This window comes from Cryptomeria japonica, chromosome 11 (genome assembly GCF_030272615.1).
Source record: "Cryptomeria japonica chromosome 11, Sugi_1.0, whole genome shotgun sequence".
Lineage (NCBI taxonomy): Eukaryota > Viridiplantae > Streptophyta > Pinopsida > Cupressales > Cupressaceae > Cryptomeria > Cryptomeria japonica.
In genome coordinates, this window is record NC_081415.1 from 224,654,087 (window position 1) to 224,680,000 (window position 25,914).

Here is a 25,914-nt window from a genome sequence, read left to right on the forward strand (position 1 = left end):
TCAATTTCAGCCGCGTACCTGCAACCTACACACAGAAAAGCGAAGATGATTGGGGGGTTAGGGATTAGGGGTTTTCCCTTAGGTCAAACCCCGGTTTTGGAATTAACCAAGAAATGAGAAATGTTGTAAATGTAAATGATTGTAATGTAAAACAAGTACTAGTACCTTGTTGTAAGAATGTTTGTATTCTTACATGCGAAGGTGTAGATGTTGTTGTATGTTGTATGTTGTATGTTGTATGTGGTATGTGATCTCCTCTTCAATGGTTGAATCCTTGTCTTGAATGCAACACTTAGCCTTGAATGGAGACTTAGAATGATCAATTGCTTGAAGGAATGCTTGAATGCTTGAATGCTTGAATGCTTGAATGCTTGAATGTTTGAATCTCATTTCCGCCTCTTTTTTTTTTCCATCTTCCCAAATGAGAGAGGAAAATGTAGTTTATATACTTGCCAATTAGGGTTGATAGACTGATTTTCCCGACCTTAGGCCGACTAGGAAATGTTATTTTCCAATTTGCAAACAAAAAGACCCGAAGCCCCATAGGAGACCGGGCCCAAAATAGGGCCAGGGACAAGGGCGCTGGGCGCCATGGTCCTGGGGGACCAGGGTGCTGGGCGCTGGGCGCTCTGGTCCCACCTCCTGGGACAGCAGGGTGCAAGGAGGGATCAGGCCAGGGTGCTGGAAAATGCAGTTTTTGGTGTCATGAACAAGTTTCGGGGTCTCCATTCAGGTTCCGTGTTGCATCGCCATCGTGAAGACCGAAATGCAGTCAAAATTGCAAGTGTCACAATTTTAGGACGCTACAACAAAACTCTCCTCATCATCAACAGTTCTCCGTCCAGTTTGTTAGTTGATTTGGTGGGGTTCTCTTCCACCACTACTTCTCTTCCAGTATTTTTTTATCTTACATTCAAATGCATGATGCCTTTCTCCTCCACACTTATAGAAAGTACCTCTAAACGTTCTCTTGACTTGTGTTCCAAAATTCTCATTCTACTAGCCATCTGGTTCTCTCCTCTGATAGAAATTTCTATCATCTTTCTAGTATGAATTACCATCTTTGCTCACTTCCTTATCCTTGTTATGATCTGTACATGTACTTCTACCTGCAGTGTATCCTCTTCCTCCTTGAAATCTACCTCCAATAAACCTTCCAAGTCTACTTCTCTGCCTCTTTTCATGTCTTTTGTTTAACTTTTCTTCATCCTTCAGGGCATACTGGCAAGCCTCTTCAACACTACAATTTAATAAAACTAATTTCATCTTGTATAGACATATGCAATCCATTCAAATATCTTGCAACTTGTTCAACCTCATCATCAACATGTCCAGATTTGGTATTCATCTTGTAAAATGCTTCGGTGTACTCCTTCACACTAGATTCCTTCTATCTCAAATTTTGCAACTTCCAGAACAGATTCACTTGATAATCAATTGGTATAAGTTTTGACTTCAACTTAGCAACCATTTGATCTCAAGTCTTAATCTTTTCTTTACCTCTTCTCTGTCTATCAACTTGAAAATGTTCCCACCAAAGAGATGCATGACCTTTTAATCGGGTACAAACATATTTCACCTTCCTTTCTTCTGCGGTGTTCTCAGAATCAGAATACTTTTCCATCTCCGAGATCCAATCCATCAATTCATCAGAATATAACTTTCCATCATATTCTAGTGGGGTAATATGTGGTTTAGTATTAGCCCTACTCAAAACCCTCAAAAAACTCTCTTCATCCGGATAAACTATCGGTGAGTTTACTTGTTCTATTGGGGCTTCTTCTCCTTCATCTTCACTTACATCTTCAATATAGCGGCCTCTCCTCTGTGTTGTCTCTGCAGCTTCCAACTGGTCTACTATCCCTCACAATGTCTCCATCATAGTAGGGTCTGCATTCCCATGTGCTCCACCATTCCTAGTTCCTCTTTGCACCATCTTTCACCAGTCCTCTATAGCTGCAGGTCAGATTCACAGTCTGCCACCCTACAACAAAACTCTTAGGACAGCCAGAACAAAAACTTGCTCTGATACCACTTCGTGCAGTCACCGATAAGGAGGAACCTCAAAGAGATCAGTCCAAACTGATCAGAAAGAGTAAACCCAATGGAAGCACAATGATATGATGGAGGGAATGCAGAACAAATTGAATTATAACATGAAATCTAAATACAATCAACCGATAATCAACTAGGTTACATAAACCAGTACACATGCCTTCTAGAACATGCATAATAGGTCATAACTGGAACCTTAAATCTTTAGATCTATCTTCTATGCTCATTCTAACTACTTGATTCTACATTCTAATGCACAATTACAATGATATATATGTTCCAAGATGATCCTATTGGTCCAAAAAGGGATCAAAACCCAAAGAACAAGACCTAACATGTAAAACCAACAAACTCGGCCTCTGCCAAGAGATTCCTCTGAAAAAATCCAAAAGATGAAGTGTAGATCATTGGAAAAGGTTGGCCACATGCCAAGGAACATCAAAATCAATTCCCAAGGCTCCGCAAGCTTCAAAAGGGATTTTGGTAGATCACCAAAATAGGTCCAGGCAACCGGTAAAAAAGAACTATCAACTTGTAAACTGCCATGGAAATCGATAGTGATAACTTGCCGAAAAAAGATCCAAATGCGATGTGGTCTGGAAATAAGAAAGATGATTAAGTATTCAAGTAGAATCCAATTCCACAGGGTCCTTTGAGCCCAAACTAGTACACACAAAAAGAAATGTTGAAACTGCAAATAGAAAGCAAAAAAAAAGGAATTTTTTTTGGGTTGATGCAAGATTACCATGAATCGAGGATGCTCCTGCATCAATTTATCTGATTCAATAACCCTTTCTAGGATTTTTTGTAAGGAGACACTTTGTTGGCATTGTTGGATGAGTTCCTCGGTGATCTCCTCTTCTTCCATATGCGTGTATTCATCAAAAGGGTTGGACCCCTCTGACTCATACTTGATTCTAGTTGTGGATCTGATTCTTTGCCTTTTTGTGATTGAGTGCCACCATGCATCAATATACTTCAAAAGTAGTGAATTATTCTTCTCCTAGTGGCATTCTTGGTAGAATTGGTGGTTCGGGTCAAGCTTCGTTGTAGGTGATGCAATTTTTTGGAAAGAAGGCGGTATTGATTTTCCCCCCTTTGTTGAGATGTTGGTTGAATGTTGCCTTCTGAGTATAAGCCCTACTTCTCAAAGGCTCTTTGTCAAACACGTTAGATTTTCCTTGAAGATATAGTCACGTATGATGCAAGAAGATACAATGTGACACAAATAGTTGATGATTGATGTAGAGAAACTTTCTCCTCTTGATAAGATCCTTATGACTAGGTTGCCTCTTCTTCAACTTAGTCTTTTGACGAAGACTTCTTCTTCTCAAAATATGTGGAGTGGTCATACAAATGATCAAAAAGTTGATATTGTTGGTTGATATGAATACTTTGTTTTGATACTCAAGCTTACTAAGTCGAATATAGGGTTTGTTCGATAGGCCCAATGACAAAGCACGTCATATGATATGGATAAAGTCTCCTGATATGGAAACTTTATTTGACTATCTTGAATACCTAGCTAGGTACTGTTGTTGAGATAGTTGGATGATAACTCTTGATCACTTGGTTTGATACTCCCCTAATCTTGTTGGATGAAATTCTTGCTTAAGATAGTTGAAAAGTTGATAACCACCTCAAAAGGTGCTTTCTTGGATTTGAAAATATCCTCCACTTATGATTTCTCTTTGTTTGAACTGATCTTTGAGTTGATTGATTAATATTTTTGCAAGATGTGTTAATATTTATGACAAGAATACATAGCACACATGAAGACAATAGTCATCCTAATGCTAAAAATTGAGTGTATGTTCTTTTGAGGATATTTTCAAATCCCCTATGTTTTCATACTTTTGGCTACAAATAAGACACACCAAATAAACTCTTTATTCAAGGGTCATTGATAATATCATATCCCACACTCGATACTCCTTCATCTCAAACAGTTGTGTCACCCCTAGAGAGCGCCCATTTTTTTTGCCTTTTTCCAGAAATTAATCCAAAGAGGATTGCTCCTCAATTGAGTAGTTATCTTGGGAGATCTGTGGTGAGCAATCTTGGGAACATATTCTTCCCCACCCTTGCACTATGATATTGCCAATGTATGGCAACTGACTGGGCTCAAAGTTTCTACTTCTATGGTTCATAGTAAAGGTTTCGTTCGGCATGGAAAATGATAAACTCAATTAAGAGGCTTCCCAACCTTTATAACAAAAGTTTTTTGCATCACAAGGATACTAGGGGAAGGCTATCAAATACACGTTGCCGTTGGAGGGTATTTTCATCACCCTCCACATTTGATTATAGTGGGTTGGTAAACTTGGTGATAAAGTCGTTGCCCACTTGGGTCATACCTTTCTCACTAGCCCCCTCAAGGTTTCGTGAAGGAAGACCCTCTAAAGTTTCTAAATGCTTGAAAGTAAATAAAGCATGAAAAGAGTGGGTTTGGCTTTTTAGTCATCCAATTAAGGGGAGAGCATATACCTACCACTAAAGACAAAGTACACAAAGTTATTTTTACCTTTCAAAGCAATGGTTTTCTAAGTCCTAATTGGAGATGTTGCTCCAATCAAACATGGTGTTTATTTTAGTCCTACATAAAAATTGTTTTCTAACTAGGAAATTGAAATCCTGGTTAACAAAATGAAAGAACATTTCTATAAAGTAAATCGATTTGTAAAAAGGGACAAGTTGATTTTTATTTTTAACTTGAAAATAAAGATGTTGATTATGAATTTTACCTTTGCAAGAAATGAAAGATTTGTTCTTTTTAAGGCCAAATTGATGTGTTTGGTTCCTAACTTGCAAGAATGACAATTTTCATTTGTGGTTCTTTTTATCCTTTGCAAGTGTGGTTCTATTTAAACCCAAAAATAAATTTGATTCATTTTAAAACACCAAAATGAAGTTGTGAGGTTCTTTTAACCAAAAAGAAAATAAGTTATTTTTAACCAACTTTAAAAAAAATTAAAAAGAAAATCAAAATCCTTATTTTAACTCCTCCAACCAACAATAATTTGTTAGAAACTTGCAAAAAAAAGGAGTTAGTGAAAATTTTAGTAACTTGGTGGGCTAGACAAGCCTAATTTTCTGAGTGAATTACAAAGTTTTTGCCTCTATGACAAATGCACTAAAATAGAAAACAAACATGCTAAATCATACTTCAAATGCGCTAAAAGAGACTATGTATGCACTAAACTGTCAGAAACCAAAAAAATATAGGATGTGTGAATGTGCTAAACCAGAGGATAAATGCACTACAATGTACTACAAACGTGCTAGAACAATGAACAAATGCACTAGAGTAGTGGACAAACGCGTTGAAACAGAGGATGAATGCATTGAATCGTATTGCAAATATGCTAAAAGACCATGAATTTTTTTTGGGCTGAACTTGTGCAAAAATGTTAAAAATTGGATAAATTCAGGGGTCTATCCCCGCGGTGGGCGCCAAAAATGTGTGCTTAGAAAGTGCAAAACCTGACAAAGAAGGATCAAACAAACATCAAACACACACATGAAAAATTGTGTTAGAGTTAAAAATCAAAATAGAAACTAAACTAAGTTAGCTTCAAAATCAAGAACCCCAAGCACATTTCATGCTCCTCTACCTCCAAGGATCTTCAAGATTCAAGGTGACCCTCACTTGGAAGACCACTAGATCTTTAAGATGATAACCAAAAGAACGAGATTTAAAGGATATGATATAGGATAAAAATGGATGCAACTAAGGTCCTAGCTAGATGATCAAATGATATGAAGAGATGAAATGCAAGATGGAATGCAATATATGAAACTACGATTGATTCCAAATTGAAAGCTTATGGTGTGCTAATTAGACTACCATGGATATTGCTATGAAATTGATATATAATATTTATGAATTAAGCTAGCATGAAAATGGGATTAGCATGATATTATCAACATAATGAAAGCTAAACTAGCATGCAACTAAGATGATCTAAGTTCTTGAAGATGACAAATTGAGCTCCTTGATAACCTGCAAAATGACTATAAGTTTGATGCACAAGATGATGGTAGGTTTGATTTAAGAAATGAGCTCTATTTATAGATAAAATAGAGAAATGGATGGTCAAGATTGAGCAATCTCAGCATGGGCTAGGATTAAAAGTTATCAATCCATGAGGGGGATTCAATCCAATCCAAAGTTGACAAATATCACCTTGAGATGCCTAGAGAGAATTCTAAGCAAGCATTACATGATAAGTAAGCATTAGGGGTAGCCTCATGAGATGACATCATTGGATAATGCCATTATCCAAGTGAGCATGCTATTGTCTAAGAAGTAAATGCATATGGAAAGTTGAGGGATGGCCAAAGGGACAACCATCATGGGCTAGGATGATGTCTTGTAAGAGGCATTAAATTATGTTTGAAGACTTTGGAGGTTAACTTGTTGAAAGTTAGATAACCTTACAAGTTTGGAAGACTCAACAAGTTAACTTGTTGAAGAGGTAGAGTCTTTTATAATTTATTGGCTAGTATAAACTATGTGTCATTTTTTTTTCTCTTTCAATGTTGGGATTAACAAAATCACATTCTAATACTCACATTTATTGTTTCATCTAGTAACCATATAGTGACTCAAAGGCTTGTACAATTCTATTATATAGTTGTGGTATTTCCATCTCATTGTGCACTAGATTTATGCAATGGGTTGTGCTATTTATACAACAAGCTGGAGCCATTTATCTTATTTTCTAACACATTGTTTTGAAAGTCATGTTTTTAGTAAATGCCATCAAACTTTGTATAATATTCCTTCCATTTTTCAATCAATTCTCGAATCATACCTTGCACCATGTTGTCATGGGTCATGCCACTATATTATGTGCAAGATGTATTGTATTGATAACTTTGGTGGATGCCCAAACTTTGGAATTATGACATTGCCTTTGGATACCACCTAATTTCATTTCATTAGATTTTTTGTGATACACACTTCACATAAATGTAAATAGTCTTATCATTAAAAATTGGTCAATATAAGAAAAGGACATTGTCTATGATTAATGTAATTTTTTTACTTGCCAAACACATTATTGAAGATACATGTATATATGAAGAAAAATCTTAAAGGGGGTTGATTTCACAATGTTATAAGAGGGTGTAGTTATGTACTTTCCTAGATCATCCATTATACATGTTGATACTTCATAATTCTATTATAAAGGTGTTTTATAATTTATTTTAATGAAATGTACAGGCTAGTAAATATTCATAAGTAAAATCAAAATTAATAAATTTCTCACTAGCATCCTTTTTGGAGATTAAAGAGATTTGTTGTTCTATTTGATCCATTTTTCTCAAGCATACTATTTATAATGGGTGGTTATTGCCCTTATAAACTATCCAAGGAGAAAACCTAGAAAGGATAGCTCACCCATTACTTAATTTTTATGGATCATTACTATATATAGTAGCATGTCTACTTCTCTAATTATGCATGCTTATGCTTATGAAAATATACATTGACCTCCTTGCTACTACTCATTGGATTATATTCTAAGTTTATGAGGAATATTATATGATCTTTAGGATGATGAATTCATAATATTACGTTTTTCTTTGCATCAAGAATCAACTTTAATTGATTACTATGTTACTAATTATATTGATACTTCATTATCAATATTATGCCCTCAAAACATATGGTGCAAGTGCTATTACATGGATGGTGCAATACTTTAATAAAATGACAATATTATATGTGTATTTGAATCAAAGGGTGAAAATAAGAAAGTAGCTCTTGAAAAATCAATATGGCCTTGAATATTTATGGAAAAATTCCAATTGGATACATGTAAAAGTACCATCCTACTTGAAGTTATTTTACTCTTTTAAAAGAATATCATTTTGAAAGACAAAAAATCATGTTGAAGATCATGGGCACCTCACTAAAGTGAAAGTGTTTCATCATAAAATTTCTCTCTAGTTCCATCATAAAAGTACATTGAAGATCAAGGGTACATATTATATATTGGAATCTTAGTCATCACTTATTAAAACCTCTATGTACTGATTGGTTTGTAGGTGATGCCATTCAGAGGGAGTGTAGATGTCACCACCTAGTGGCTAAATCCTAGATGTACAACCTAATAGGCATACGATCTTTAGGTATTCTATGGTCCAAATTCAAATCAGTGCTTAAAGCCTTAAGTGATGCCATTGAGGAGTAGTGTGCATGTCAATGACACCACCTAGTGGCTAAATCCTAGTTTTTAGGCCCATGGGTAGGCTTAAGTAAGTCCTTTATTATTTTAAATATTACAGGTAGGCATTAGTAATTCCTATGGGCATATTGTAAATTATTCTCCTTGTAATCTTCCACTTGTAAAATCATTGTATTAAGTATTATGGGCACATTTGTATTAAGTTCTACAGGTACTATGTAATGAACCTAGGGAGAGGCTAATTTGAGGAGACTGTGGCTCCGATATAATTTTTTTTAAGACCTCATAGTATCACTTTTAAAACACGGATTATAAATCTGACAAGATGAGTTTCATGTATTTCAAAATGCATGATCTTCATGTTGGCATATATTTGTGTTCCTGTTTATCACTATTAAAGAGGACCTACGTTACTAGGGATGACTTTCATGTAGTCTAGAAGGCATGATCTTCATGTTGGCATATATTTGTGTCCCTTTTTATCACTATTAAATAAGACCTATGTTGTTGGGGTAATTCATTTTTTCTCTGAAAAATAAACATGCGATCTCCTATTTAAATTAAGGGGGAGTGTTAGAACATAATGATATTATGGGTCACACCCTTATAAGATTTAAATAATGTTCTAATATAAGGTTATAAAACCTTATATATTATATGCTTTATAAGAATATCCCATTTGAAATGATTATAATGTAATAAATATTAGATTATTAATTATTTATGAATGGGAACTTTATTGAAAAGGTGTGACTAGTGAAGCCACCCTTCCTCCTGTTGGCATTATACACTCAGATGAGAAAGGTAGATGTTGTCATTGATGGAAACAAGGTTCAACAAAGTTCTACAGTTCAACTGGTAATAGACTTCACCTACCGACACCGACAGATACAGCAAGGTTTATTCACATCGGCATCCAGTTTACACCGACAGTGGATCATATCGGCATTCCAAGCCAACTTGGCAACAGTATTGTTTATGTAAAATGAATTGTAAATGTAAATTATATTTATATGGCCGACATGTTGTATTGTAAAGACTCATATATGTATGAGATCTTGTAGGTCATTTGAGATATAATGTAATATGATGTAATGAAAAGTAATGAAAGCGATAGTATGAGATAGGGATATGATACCAGGTAGTTGTTTAAGAACTTTGATGTATTTATTTCAGAGCGAATAAGAAGCAGAGAAGAGAAAATATTATTTTGTGAAAGCATAATCATTTACTAGAAAGGTTTTCGGTGAAGGTATCAGATAGAGCTTAAACTGGTACTGAATCTAGCATTGTAGATGCTATTTTGAAATAGTGCATTATTATAGGATTTAACCATCCAATTGTGTAGTCAGTGGGACTCCAGTTTTGTTGTTGAGCAGCGAGCTCTAGGCAGTTGGCCTTCCTGCATGTGCAGGCTCCTATTGTACTAAGTAATATTTATTCATATGGTCAGTGAGTAAATATTGTGGGTCACAAATCCCATCGAGGTTTTTCCCTTACCAGGTTTCCTCGCCAAAATATTTGTGTTATGGGGTGCATTGATGTTGTTTCTTTTTTTTCTCTTTACTGCATTATTATTTGTTTGTCGGCATATTAATCTAAGCTACAACATTGCAAATAAGTTTAAATCTTTCATCTGTTGGTCAAACATTGATTCACACCCCCCCCCTCTCAGTGTCCTTGGGATTAACCAAGTATCTAACAATTGGTATCAGAACCAGGTCCTCTATTTGCAGAATCCTAGCAGATTGAGGAAGATTCTGAAACCGGTACCGATGGAAATTTTGAGACAATAGTTGGAAGGAGCTCTTGAAGATTTTGATGCAAAAAAATTAAAGAATATCAAACTGGAAGAAGAACTCAGATCTGCTCAAGAATTCATCAAAGCACTTCAAGAAAACCTGGTCATGGCACAGAGTAAGAGAAAAGAATTGTGTGAGTCACTACAAAAACAAGATGATGAAGAAAAATAAATTCTCAAAGATATTGTAGAGAAACTAAGACAAAAGAACAGTAACATGAGGAATGAGATGCAAGACTTAACCATGAGACTATGTAAGGATATTGAAGATAGAAAGAAGAATGAGGAAGATTTGGTCAGAAGACTTAATGAAATATCAGATGAATCTCTAAGTCTTAGTTATGATAATGATATTCTTAAAATAGAGTTGATTCAGATGCAACATGACAAAGAGGAACTTATGAGACAAGTTAGCACTCTGGAAGGTGAGTTGGTCGCTGCAAATGAATACAAAGACAAATTCAAAAAGAGTTCAGACAAGATTGATGATATGCTGAAAAGTCAAAAACTTGATGGAGAAACAGTTGGACTTGGATTTGAACATGGAGAAAGTTCTGGAACTGCAAACAATCATGATCACAACAAACCGGTAAGGCAACCTAATGCTTATAAATTCAATGGTAAATGTTTAATTGCAACAAATTTGGTCATAGAGAAAATCAATGTAGATATAGAAATAATCAGAATACAAACTCATCCACCAATCAATGTTCCAAATGCAATAAACATGGTCATAACTCAAACAATTGTAGAATGAATGTAAAATTATATGCTTGTGGTAGATTTGGACATTTATCTAATCAATGTAGAACTCAAACCAGACAAGGTTATGGAAAAGCTATTCAAAGAAACAATATAACTTGTTATGCAAGTAACAAAATTGGGCACATTGCAAGATTTTGTAGAAGAGAGAATGTACCAGCAAACAACAAAGGATCTAATGACAAAGGCAAGAAACAAGTAAATGAAATCAAGCAAGAATTCACTAAACAATGGGTCAAGAAGAGAGATCAAAGAAATGATGAATCTATCTCTGCATCGATAGAACAGAGAAATCCTGCATTGACAGGAGGTTCTTCATCTAACTAAGAAATAATCCTTAGGGGTAAGGAAACTAATTGAAGATCATGCATTTTACCCTCCGATTGTGGTAAGAAGTCCTAATTCTTCTTTACTGGTAGATATGTTAATTATTTGTTTAATCGACAAAGCATTTAATGCGGTTGTTAGTTAACATTTTTGGTTATAAAGCACGACAATTTATCATTTCAACTTACCAAGAACTCAAGTATTCGAAGAGCACAGCAATTGAGCACAGGCATTCAAGAAGCGAAGCAGCAAAGATATTTCAGGGCATCCAAAGTTTTCACTTGCAGAAAAAGGTATTTATTTTGTATCATGGCTTCTTCATCTTTTGTTCCTAAATTCATAGAAAACCTTACTATTGTGGAGAATATCAAGCATCCTAGAACAGTCTTTAAGATAATCCCTAAGATAGCTAAGTTGCATGACTCCATTGGTGCATTTTCAAAAATCCCGAAGGGAGTTGCATTTGTAGAAGAGCCTAGCGCATACATTCACTATAACATTGAAGATTTAGGGTTTGAGGATTTAAAGAACATGTTCATGAATGTTATCACTGATAAACAAGGTGTAGTCAAACTAGAACACAAGGTTGTGGAAGATTTAGGGTTCGTAGACATCCTTCACATTCTTGAATTTTCAAATGAGATTGACCGTTATGTTCTTAGTAGAGTTCATGATGAACATTTATGGCTAGACTCAGTTTTCAAAATCACTAAGGAAGTGATTAAGGATGTTATTGGTTTACCTTCTACCGGCACAAGGCCTAAGAAGAAGAAGAAAATTCCAAACAAAGAGGTTACGAACTTAACTGGAACAACATCAGATAACAAATCACTTAGGGTTAGCAATATAACTGATAACAATGTCAAATATGCAAGTATGGTTATTGGATACAAAGTTGCTCATACTAATAGGCTGAATTATGTTTCTAGTCTATGTATTCACAGTGCCTATGAAATGATAAAGAACAATGCTAAAATTGATATTTGTGAGTGGTTGAAAGATGAACTGATAGAAAATTTGAATAAGATCAAAGGTGACAAAAAGGGAACTTTCAAATTTGGGAATTTACTTGTATGTTTAATGCTATACTTCTCAAAGGAGATTCCTGGTATAGGCCACAAAGACTTTGCCTATGATATCTCTATTGGAAAATAGATTAAGGAGGAAATTACCAGCATGGGTTCTGAAGGTAACAAGCGAGTAAAAGATTACTTCAAAAACTTTCAAGCTAAAATGAAGGAAAGGGAAAGAATCCCTCAAAGTATTGTTGATAAGTATGACAAACGGATATGCTTTGTTATTAAGAGAGATGAGATATAGATGGAGGCCGTCACTCTTAGAACTATTTGGATAACTGAGATGGGATATGAATTGGACTCCAACGTTCTGGAATTTTATGCAAAGATACTTCTAGATGCACCATCATAACCTACTGAGAAGATCTTTGGCACTGCTGAAACCATTGAGAGTGATGTTGCTATTCAAAAACAAAGAAAGAAAAGAGATAAATTATTGAAAGATGCTTCTAAGTTTGTTGAAGATGTTAAAAAAGGGTTATTGGGAATTGATCAGTTGAGTGGTGTTGCTGAAAGCATGAAAGAAAGAAAATATAAACAGTAATCGGTAATACATGTTTCCCCTGTTGTTACCTCATCTGAGACCGATAGTGACAAGCCTACAAAATTTAAAAGAGTGGATAGGAAAAAGAGAAAATCCTCACCGGCACATACTCCATCACCTAATTGGACAAGGACACTTAGAAAGAAACAACATGTTGTGAGAGAGCCTAGCGGTCTGAAGAAAAATATTACATAAAAGCAACCAAAACCTAAGGTATCTGTTACTCTTTCCCTGGAAGAGCTTGTAAATAAAATAACTCAGGATGGCAATCTTGGAAATGTTAGTAAGTTTTATCATTCTTTCAAAGATTCTGATAAGGATACTATTGAGGAGAGTTATAATTTTGTATCTAGATATATATAAGAAGGGTCTTATTGAAGTTATAGATGTTCTTCCAAATTATTTATATCTAAGACTTGAAGCCAAGAGAATGTCTATTACGGAACTAGATAACAAACTGAAGGTTGAGACTTTGTTGGTGGTTCATCCAGTTAAATCTAGATAGGAGATAGATTATTCAATAGCTGAAGCTAACAAGACTATTTTTGTAAGTGGTCACCAGCAAGTTAGCCTCATGGCCGACAGATTAAAAGAGATAGCAAATGAAACAACAGATAAATGGGACATATTCTTTGTTGAGAAAGAGAAAAGGGAAGAAAAAGATAGACAAAAAATTGACAAATCTTTTACAAAGGTATACCAAAAGGGAGATAAAGGGAAGAATAAGGTTGGCAGTGTTCCTAACTGAACAACAAAGGATAACTTACCCCCACCAGCTCAAGATACCCCACTGGTAGTAGTAGAGGCATCGATAGAAGTACAAAATCAGCAGGAAGAAAAGATATCAGAGTCCAAGTAAAAACATATAATATTGATCCTGAGTCAAACATTCTATTTACAATGAATGTTGACACCCAAGACATCAATATTGTAATGGATAAAACCTCTATTTCAGAAAGTTTTGAGGAGAAGAAATCTGTAAATGTTGAATACCGGTGGAAAAAGGACAATAATAGATATCATCTGAACCGATGGAGAATAAGAGTGAGAATAAGGAAGAGAAATTGAATAAGGAAGAGGTTAAGGTGGCTAGATAGGTATCTGGAGAAGAGGAAAATTATTGCAGAACCTATCACTTCTCCTAGCACCTCTACTATGGATTTCAGACCGACTAATGTCACTGATGTATTATTGAATTCAATAAAGAAGATAACTAAATGCAATCTCTACCAATTTTGCAAATGATTGCACCGACCTGCAAGGTAGATCACATTGTTGTCTCAATAGGTGAATTGGACACTCTGTCCAAATTCATTTCTTCTAACATTTAGTCTTTAGATAAGATAAATGAGGAAACTAGTCAAGAAAGAGTTAATAAGGAAAATGAAGAATTCTGTGATAAAACCATAAAATGATTATACAGAATAGATTGATTCATTGCTACCTGCATTGAATTCCACCATTTAATAAAATACATTGATGAACAAATAAAAAGAGATTGATGACATTGCAGATAACATGATTGGTTCTTCACAACTAACATCAGTTTTGGATCAAGAAATGACTATTCATGAAGAAAATATTGAAAATCTGGAAAAATAAAAGGCTAGATTGAGAATCAAAACCCAAGAGTTAAAGAATAAACTTGGTCCAAGATTGGATAATCTATTAACACACTGGAATGCACTATCCAAGGCAACAATTCAAGGAGGAAGATCATCGGAGCAACAGATGCATTATCTCACTGGGATGATCAAGCAGACAAAAGAAATAATTACTGATAGTACAAATTTCCTGCAAGGTCTTAACTTAGTTCTTGCAGATATTTTTCAAGTTATATATAACTGGATTTAGGGTTCTAAGTAAATTTTTGAATTTTTTATACTTTTGACATCCTTTGTCATTGATGTCAAAGGGGAGTAGTATAGTGAGAAAAATGTACAAAGTAAGGCATGGTGAAAAGTGAATAGAAGGAGATCATTTGCTCAGGGGGAGCACTCTCAATTTTGGTTTTGATTTTTCTCATGAGTGTTTTCATCAATGCCAAAGGGGGAGATTGTTGGCATTATACACTCATATGAGAAAGGTAGATATTGTCATTGATGGCAACAAGGTTCAACAAATTTCTACAGGTTCAGCTGGCAATAGACTTCACCTATTGGCACCGGCAGATACAACAAGGTTTATTCACACCAGCATCCAGTTTACATTGGCAACAAATCATATCGACATTCCAGGCTGACTTGGCAATAGTATTGCTTATGCGAAATAAATTGTAAATGTAAATTATATTTATATGACTGACATGTTGTATTGTAAAGACTCATATATGTATGAGATCTTGTACGTCATTTGAGATGTAATGAAAAGTAATGAAAGCAATGGTATGAGATAGGGATATGATACCAGATAGTTGTTTATGCACTTTGATGTATTTATTTCAGTGTGAATAAGAAGTAGAGAAGAGCGAAGATTATTTTGTGAAAGTAGAATCATTTACCGGCAAGGTTTTTGGTAGAGGTATCAGACAGAGCTTAAACCGATACTGAATCCAGCATTGTAGATGCTATTTTGAAGTAGTACATTATTATTGGATTTAACTATCCAATTGTGTAGTCAGTGGGACTCCAGTTTTGTTGTTAAGTAGTGAGCTCTGGGCAATTGGCCTTCCTGCATGTGCAGGCCCCTATTGTACTAAGTAATATTTATTCATATGGCCAGTGAGTAAATATTGTGGGTCACAAATCCCATCGAGGTTTTTCCCTTACTGGATTTCCTCGCCAAAATATTTTTGTTATGGTGGGGATTGATGTTGTTTATTTTGTTTCTCTTTACTGCATTATTATTTGTTTACTGGTATATTAATGTCAGTTACAAAATTGCAAATAATTTTAAATCTTTCATCTACCGGTAAGACACTGATTCACCCCCCCCTATCAATTTCCTTGGGATTAACCAAGTATCTAACACCTCCTATATTTAGGGAGGTTCTCTTTCAGTTGAGAGGTGTGTGAATTTGGAGCTTTATGGTGAGCTATATCACTAGGCACAAGAGGTATTATTGGCCATGAGGAAGTATTGGACGAGTAACCCTAGGTTTAAGTCTATCTTATTATAGACTATATTTTGCAAGTGTTTTAATAAAATGATATTTTATGGGTTTTTTTTACCGGAAAGGGTTTTCCCCATGTATATATTATGTAATTTGTACATTTATGCATGTGTGATTCTCATCTCATTTATTTTTATCTTATTTTTAAAGATTAGTATCCTAAGATCATCTAATAGGGTCTTGACTGGTTATAGCAATATGGTGCATTCCATGGTCTTGTGGTCATCATCATGGTATCTACAAAAGGGCCTAATTTTTTGAAATTGAATGAAGTATGCCATACTTTGCCACAATTGTAGCAAGTGATTATATATAATTTTTACTAGCATCTTGTATTCCTAATACCCACATTGATCAAAGCCTTGATCTATGTATACTATTTATTTTAATTCATAGGTTGTAACTAGGAATGACAATGATCACTAACTTTATACATTGGTCTCAACATGATTTAACAAAAGTTGGTGCTATGAGTTTCACTCTAGCCAACTTTACACCATTAATTTATATCCCTTGCAAATTTTGTAGGACACAAGATAAAGTCTCATTTTTCTTGGCATGAATCATATAAACAGTAATGAGAAAAAAATAAGCATGTAATGTGGTAATTCATATTGCTTGGGTTCACACTAATAGGCAATTGATTACTATATGACCCTCATTTTGGTATCAAATAGACCACAAACTAATGGTCATTTTTATTAATCTTTTAGATTCAATTCATGCAATTAACACATATGACTATGGTCTCCAAATAAATCTAGCAATAGACTTCTTTCTATAGGTTCCTTATTATGTGACGTGTTGCACCAACTCCTTCTATGTGTGTGTGGTGAATCCACTAATAAAATATTACTTATAATTGATGACATACATTTTTTTTATATAATTTTAGAGAAAAACTCCTTAAAATATCAAACATATAAATGCATCGACTTGTCTAACCACTATTTTATCTCATTGAGATCATTAATATTACATTGACACATATCTAAAAAAAATTATTCAATCATATTAAATTTTTACCTTTTGAATCATAACACACATATTGATCTTGTATGTGTTCATTGAGAATTGCTACAAGAAATCACACCTTTTGTACCTCATCCACAATGTTCTTCAAATGCTAGGTGATCTCAATTTTTTTCTAGTGCTTAGTCATGTCTTCAAAACCTAAGAAGGGAATTGGTAGGGAGATAATGAGCTCATAGATTATTACATAATTATAAATTCTATTAGATTATGTAAACCTAGTTTCCTAGGACAATATAGGATGTGTTATATCGTAGATAATTAAATTGCTAGTTACTATATGGTGGTCAACTCTAAGGATAATTGAATGTGGAAACCAAACATATGCTATTAGTTTCTATTGAATCATATGCTTTCACAATAACCTTTTTAAAATTGAGCCATTAACTTTGTGGGACATATCTACTACATTACACATTATGACTATGGTTACATCACCATTGCCAGTCACTACCATAATCCTATTACACCATCATTGCCACTCACCACCATAATCCTATTACATCATCATTGCCACTCACTACCATAATCCTAGAGAAAAAGTCACAAAAAGCTAATGATTATATAGTTGTATGATAAAAAAAATCATCTTCGGGAGGATTTTTTTAATTGAAAAATACAAACACAAGAATGAAGATACCAATAGGTGGCTTCTCTTTTTTTTATAGTCTCAGGTTTTGTGTGAAAAGAATATGGATACCATGGACAAGCTTCAACAAGAGTTATCTAGTTTCAAACTACATACAATCTTGATCGGAATCAAACAATTTATAAATTTATGAAATGGTATGTATTATCCTCTCTTAGTCTTCAAGATATTTATGACCAGTTTTGGTTGTTTAATTAGTTTGACCTCAACCAAGGGTTAAATTTATTTGCATATGTCCATGATCTAATACACCTTATCATCCACAAGCTAATTTTGTATGATAATTTTTTTAAATATAATTATAAGAAATATATTGTTAAATGTTAGTGATGTAGAGTGTCATGGCTAGGAAGACCCTATTCTTGTCATTCTTCAATTGTATTGAGCAACATCTAATGGGATCACTAGGTGTACTCCATTTTAGTTAGTATATGAGAACAAAATAATGGTTCTCGTGAAGTTATGTACGTCATGATGCCTACACTGTAATTTCTCCCTTTTTATCTTAAAATTACAGAGTTTTCTACAAAAATACAAACCCAAAAGGAAAAGTGAAAAAAACCATTAAATTCTCTTTCAAAGGGATCCATCCAAAGTCAAGCAAAAATAAATTGAAGATGGCCTGTGGCTTTATTTACAGAGAATTTTAGTAAAGTTCATATTTCAAAGAGGACTATACAGCCATATTCATGTAAAAAAAGCAAGATGTTGATTAAGTTGGATGAACACCTGTAGCTATACATATCTCAGTGTGATATGGAAATTTTCATAGTAATTGTTCACATTTTCCATGTTACTATGAGGAAAAGATGTTCTACATAACCAAATTCTCAACATAAATGAAAGATTCCACACCACTTGTTCACATTTTCGATGTTACTGAGGAATAGGTGTTCTACACAGCCAAATTCAATAACATGTCAATAACAATGGGAACTACCAGCCACCAAAAAAAGGCAGAAAAGCTTCAAATCTGAATTAATTATAAAAAAATGCTCAAGATGTTTACTCAAATGGGAATGAGAAAATGCATAGCATGGCAACTACAATCAAATTAAGGTGTCAAAGTGTGCGTATAAATAATAAAATACTAGTACACCAATGACAACACCAGTACCTCCACAATGCATTCACACAGAAGGAGGGAACCTTACAACACCAGTCCTTGAAATAATAATGTAGAGAAAAATGAGTTTCAAAGCCTAAGATGCAATATGTAGAAAAATTCAAAATAATTATAAGCATCAACATTCTGTATATTTCCATCTGGAAATGAAAATTTCTGATCATTTTGTTTACATTTTGTACATTATTTTGAACTACTAGAATGCTATGAATATAATGTGAGCATAGTCACTCTACCTATATCCATCAAAACATTAAAAAAACTCCACAAGTCTGCAACATTCTCTCAATTGGAAGACACACAAGTGTTGTTACCATTTTTAAGAAAGTTTTGCAAAGTATTGTTGTTCTACATATATCCAACCATATTGTTCTGCTTTTCAAGGATAGAGGAGATACAAAAGAACTACAAAACCAAATTTAAGCAAAAGAAAAACATGCATATATCACTATCTTAAATAAAAGTTTTCACACAATCTGTATGTTGTTCATACTTTCCAATCTATCCTCAATGGAAGTATATGATGTAATTGCATGTATGTCTTTCTCAAAAGCATGTGCAATATAGTCTTTAGAAACACCAAAAATCTTCATAAGAAAAAATAGATTCCTGTACACAAAGTTATATATTAGTAACAATTAGAAAATTACTTTATTCAATTTAAAAGAATTACAAATAATCTAAAATTTATACAATAGTCAATAAATATTTTATCTAAAAAATGTACTAATTTTCTTTTGAATTTTTGTAGTTTGATATATAGAATCAACTGTCATATATACATCAAAGAACAAAAAAAACTCACCTTTCAATGATTTGTAGATATCTTCACAATGTCAAATTCTTCATCCAGGGAAATAAGAACTTTAGGATTGCATCAACTTTGTTAAAGTATTCATTTCTCCAACTGATTTTTATCACGATCAATGATATTATCCCCCCAAAAGCCATTCCAAAGGACAATCCCATTGATATCGCATACCATGGATATTTAGTGCTTTTCTTTATTTTATTAATGTAAATTGGAGGAGGAGAAGGAACAAACTGTGGCCAAGAACAATTTCTGGGTAGGGGACACCCCCATAAATTAGGATTCCCTGAATAAGAGGATTCTCCAAAGCCAATCATATGTATTCCTTGTGGTATGCTTCCTGAAAGGTTGTTGTTTGATAGATCCAGTGAACCCAAAAAGCTTAGAGATTCAAGCTCTATGGGGATTTGTCCTGAAAAATGATTTCTTGAAAGGTCTAAGGAATCCAATTGATGCATTTCTCCAAGACTTTTTGGAATGGTCCCATTCAAGTTGTTCATTGATAGGTTTAGAAGCCTTAGCCCCTTCAAATTCCCAAAATTAGAAGGAACTTTTCCCTCTAATTCATTGCTTGAGAGATCTATGGATGTGAGTGTGGAAAGAATATATTGATAATGTTGATTTGTACCTTTTAAAGTCATATCCAATCCATCTTGATATAGGGGCCCAAAAGTATGAGTGGATAATACAAAACCATTTTGACTTTCATTTGCCATTGCTTGCAGGAATACAATTGTGTGTGGAATTGAACCTGAGATATGATTGGAAGAAAGGAGCAAGATCTGGAGGTACTTTAATTGACCTATCTCTAAAGGAATATTGCCTGTAAATTTGTTCTCCTTCATTATCAATACTTTTAGCTCTGAGATATTTCCAATTAATGCTGGTATTTCACCTTCAAACAAATTATTTCCAATATCAAGAACCTGTAGCTTTGAACAATTTGCTATTGAAGGAGGGAATGGTCCATGCAAATTATTATTGTGAACAACTAATGAATATAATTCAATCAGCTTACTAAACTCATGTGGTAAGCTTCCCTCCAAACTATTATTTCCCAAATTCAGGACAATAAGTAAAGAACAATTGGACAAACTAACAGGGATCACTCCTGTTATCTTGTTGTTTGCAAGATTTAACATGTTGAGATTAGATAACTTGCCCAGGTTTGGATGAATATTGCCACTGAACAAATTGTCATTGAGCAGCAGTATACGCATATAAAAAGACCACATTGATGGGATGCACCCACTCAATTTATTTCTAGCCAAATCTAGTCGTTCTAGTTTCATCCACGATGAAGTATTTGAGAATAGGCTTCCTTCCAAATGATTTTCTGAAAGATTTAGATAATTTAACTCAGGACTGGTTTCCCATAGCCAAGAGGGAATTACGCCCACAAGACTGGCATTAGTTATAACCAACTCTTCAAGTGAAATTTGTGTTGAAATCCAAGGTGGGAATTCACCGTCAATCACACATGACACTAAATCTAGACTAGATAAATCAAAGGGTGGAATCCAAGCTGTGCTAATATTTAGGACACAATCAGATAAATACAAAACACTTAATCTTGTAAGGTTGTGAAAGGAAGTTTCTGAAATCGACTGGTAATAGTTTAATGACAGGGTTAGAATATGTAAAGAAGCTGGAAGTGGCAAAGAAGAGACGGTTTCATTGAAACGATTGCCATTAGCATTTAAGCGAGTGAGTGAGGAAAGGTGAGCAAATGAAGGGGGAATGGTCCCGCTCAGTTGGTTATTTCTAATATCCAACCGCTCGAGTAAAGAGAGATTGCCCAATGAATCTGGAACGATGCCGCTCAGTTGGTTGTTACCAAGACCTAACTCCCTCAACAAAGAGAGACTTCCAAGAGAAGCCGGTATTCTTCCACTAAGTTGGTTGTTATTAAGATCTAACTCCCTCAACAAAGAGAGACTCCCAAGAAAAGCCGGTATGCTTCCACTAAGTTGGTTGTTACCTAGGGAAAGGTCAGTTAAAGAAGCAAGATTGCCAAGGCAGGAAGGTATGCTTCCATTGAAGCTATTGAGTGAAAGATCAAGGAATATAAGGCGGGTGAGCAGACAAAGGAAAGTGGGAATCGTCCCAGTAAAGCTATAACCAGATAAATCTAAAGAGTGAAGATAAGAGAGATTTGCCAAACAGGTAGGAATGGTAGTACCTGGTGTTACTACTTCTATCACACCTTGGAAATAGATACCAAGAGAGACAGAGACAACGTGGTTGGTGTTATCGTCGCAGGAAATGCCATTCCAGGAGGTGCAGCAGTCTGTTCCATTTACCCACGAACTCAGATAGCTGTTGGGGTCAATCAAGGCAGCTTTGAAGAGGAGCAGAGCTTGGGATTCGTGGGAAGGACACCTGTTGGACATTAATCCATGGGAAAGAGGAGGGCAGAAGAAGAGAAGAAAAACAATACCAGTCAATTTGCGTAAAGGGATGGCCATTTGCGTAAAGGGATGGAGGGAATTGCACTTCTTCTCTGGGCGGCCTGTTCTCTTAACCTGCGTGCCGGTCAACAGGTCAATGGTTAATAATTTTCTTCTGTCAATTTTCCACAAAATACCAGACTTTGGGACATTGACGTTAACTTTTCTTTGACTTTTTGACCGAGTTTCTCGGTACGTACGGAATATTTGATTATTCCTTCCGATGATTGCGGTTTGTCTGCTATCTTATGATTGTGTTCACATGGACAACCATTATGCGGATAGGATTCGAAATGTTATTTTCAAGTATTTTCGAAATGTATTTTTTGAGCTCTGTGCACAATCTTGGCAGGTTGGTACCTATGTTTCAAGCTTTCATCTCTTGGAAATTTTTTTGTAAGGAGTTTATGCACTTAAAAACATAAAACATAAGACATCAAAATTAAGATATATAGATGTAGTGATACTATAAATTACATATTTAATATTAATTTTTATTATTATTTAATATATTGTTTTACTTAAAGATAATTAATTAAATTATATTTTATCTTCAATACAAAAAATGTTAATGATAATTTTAATTTCAACTTTAATTTTGTTTTGACTAATTATTTTATTGAATAGATTGTTTAAAAAATCAATTAAAAAGATTTTTCATGAAAGTTGATTCATTGACGTTGAAGAGGAAATACTAATTCTAATTGTCAATAATTTATTTGTTTTAAATTTTTTATTATTTTATTAAAAACAAACCCAAAACATGCATAGAAGCATTGAATGCTATCAAAAATTTCCACTAGGATGTAGTGGATTTCTTAGTGGTGGGCATATCTTTAAAAATTGTAGACACCATTGAAAACAACAAGGAGAGTTTAATACTTTTTAAGTCTAGATGATTGATTTATTAGAAATAATCCTCCAACTTCAAGAGTTTCCAAGTTTACGAAAGGAGTTGCATGCTAAATTGAATGAATCTAAATAATTAATAGTGACATGAGACGTCTCATGTTGTTTCGAGAAGAAGGGAAAGGGATTTAAAAGGTACATAATGACTTTGCCTTTGAATAATTTATTTTTTAAGTATTAATGTATATTTATAGTTATCTATTGATTTTCTAATGTGAAGATTAGTTCTTAAAGAAATCAATAAATTTAGTGTTACATTTTTTGTAGGAAGGCATTGTGTTTATCCTTTTTTTGGTCAACAATGTTTCTTTGCACTAGATTGCAATTTATTTCCATTTGATTGGATAATTAAAGGATGTTGAAATCTTAAAGGGATATATTAGAGTATCGATGACTTCATAAAGATATGGATTACATGTGCAAGATGCTTCATTTAAAAATAAGTACCTCTACTTTAAAAGGTATGCAAAACATAGTCAATCCTCCTCTCCTTATTCCTACCATAAAAAATGGTGTTGGTAAAACATCACTTGCTAGTTATTGATGAGATACTATGTTCTTGATCATCATAGGTGCTACATTGACATATTGCAATGTTTCAATGTTTCTTTAGCTATTAGTTGGAACAGAAAAGAAAATTGAGGAATACGTTCAATGGCTCAACTAGAAGGGTGATAGTGCAAAAATGGTTATGGTCACATATGGTATTGGTGGGTCTAGCAATACCACATTAGATGATCCAATTTCTTCCTCTTTGCAAAAAAATTATGGGGCTAGAAACATTCTAAAGTTACACTCATTCAACTTCGAGAAAAAGATCCCAAAGTAGATCTCCAATCCTCGATTTTGTAGGAGTTGACTACCACCTAACATGATGTGAGAAAATTTTAAAGTGGATGTTAGAGATTAAAATACATTATATATTAAAAAATAAAAATATTTTGTTACATATTGACAACGCTTTGTATCTAGAACCATTAAAAAATATTTACCTAATGATGTCACACGTGTAAAGAAATTTTGGTAACTTTTCACATCTAGAAAAACAAAGTTACTAGGAGAAAATAATATTATGAAATTGAACCTTAAAAACTCTATGACATGAGATCTATTTCTATTGATGCAACCCTTGATGTGTTATGTAGAAAAATTTAAAGAAAATTTTAAAAAGAGCCTATATTACAAAAAACACCTCAATCCAAGCAAATAGTAGAGAAACACAAGTTTTGTCTTCCATTTTTTAAATTTACTAGAGCTTAACTTCATCAACAAAAGAAAAAAATGTTGAACACTTCTAGATTTTTAGAGGGGGTGTGAATCATAGAATATTAAAACTTAACCATTATTTTATCATTCATTCTAATTATCACATGTGTGGAAGTAAACAACTGAAAACAAAAGATCAATCACACAAGGACACCAAGATTTTATGTGGAAAACCTAATGTGGGAAAAACCATAGTGAGAACTATCTCATTATATCACAACTAATTACAAGGTTTTAGGCTCTATGCTAAGGAAGCTCACTGCTCTTGATTTGAACTTGCAGGCTAAGGTGCACGACCTTAGGGAAAGATAAAATGGACTTGGGAAACATTGAAGATCACTTCTTTAGGAAAATATACAAAGTAATGATTACAAAGAATAATTATTGTTGAGCTAAAGAGAAACACATTCTTTGAAATATTGATTGCAATTCATCGTTCTAAACATCTAAGATTGACTACGTTATTTCTCATCTATAATTTTGCACCTTCACACTTAATTGACACAGCATATCATTCTTCTCATTCAAATCATACAATCCTCCAAAGTATCTTATCCCTGAAATATCATTTTCTCAAAAAGATGTATTAATTAGATCGACCTAATTAGATGTAACGTGTAGCATAAATAGTCAACCCCAAATGCATTCTCTAAACAAACACGGAAGGAAAACAAGATGTGTGAAGCAACACACCATGTTGGCACACCTTCATATTAAAGTTGGCTCTAGAAGATAGAACTGTTAAAGCAACCCAACAAAAAATGCTCAAAACATGATGTGGACGTCCACAACACCTACAGATAGACAAAATAGCATCTCCTAACACTAAAAAAACTATATAAGAGAACTAAAATGCAAAAAACATCAGAAGTCGAAAGAATGCAAAGCATTCTTGCAATCAAGTACACTATTACTTCATAACTGACACTTTGGCCAACACCAAATAAACTGCAAATTGAATGAGAAAATGAAACCTTGGATGTAACATGCATTTGAATCTACCAATATTACAACCACAAGAAAATATTAATCAATGCTAGACAATGCTAACCACAATAGTAAACTCTATATGAGAGACTATTCACCAAAATAGTAAACCTTAGCCAAACTCTATTGTGGATACTTGAAATCTTCTTCAAGGCTCCAAAATAGACACGAGTTAAAAAGATTTATCATCTGCATTCACCACCAATAATATTAATACAACAATGTAATTATGTAAGCAAAATTTTGCTACAACATAATTGGTCAAATACTTCAAGACCTTTGTTGACATCAATGACAACAAGTTTGACATCAATGACAACACTTACTCATATTTGTACCAATCTTCCCCTTTGTCATTGATGGAAACACTTGTGCAACCTCCAAAAAAATAGCATATCTCTCTCCCTTTGAAATAAAAGACAAAGAGCATCTCCTCATCATTGTACAACCTCAACCTACAACACTTATCTATCTCTACAAAAATTTCTTCCCTTATCTACATCAACTTCCACTTAGGGTATGAACAAAATGAATGCAACCTTCTACATATCTACTTGTGGCTGTACAAGAACACAATTGTCTTACCAACAAAAAAATAAGCAACCTGCATAACTAGGGGCATGTTGTTGTTTTTATGATCAGAATTCAGTTAAGCGAAAATATAGAAATAATGAATGATATATTCCCTTAATCACAATTTGCCTTATGAAGAGATGTTGATCTACTACTCAATATCAATCTCCTTATGATAGTATGCACTTGCGATGTCCCTTCCTAAGTATCAATTTACAATTAGATTCTATCTGGAAT

General features: G+C 34.0%; 1 protein-coding gene across 1 annotated transcript; it reads right to left on the minus strand.

Moving 5' to 3' along the window:
* Positions 1-19,148: 19,148 nt before the first annotated feature.
* On the minus strand, positions 19,149-21,960 carry LOC131860147 (receptor-like protein EIX2). Its single transcript, XM_059214522.1, has 2 exons — positions 19,664-21,960; positions 19,149-19,290 (listed from the first exon to the last, which is right to left on the minus strand). The coding sequence occupies exons 1-2, from the start codon at positions 21,958-21,960 to the stop codon at positions 19,149-19,151; spliced, it is 2,439 nt and encodes an 812-aa protein (XP_059070505.1).
* Between the last annotated feature and the right edge of the window lie 3,954 nt (positions 21,961-25,914).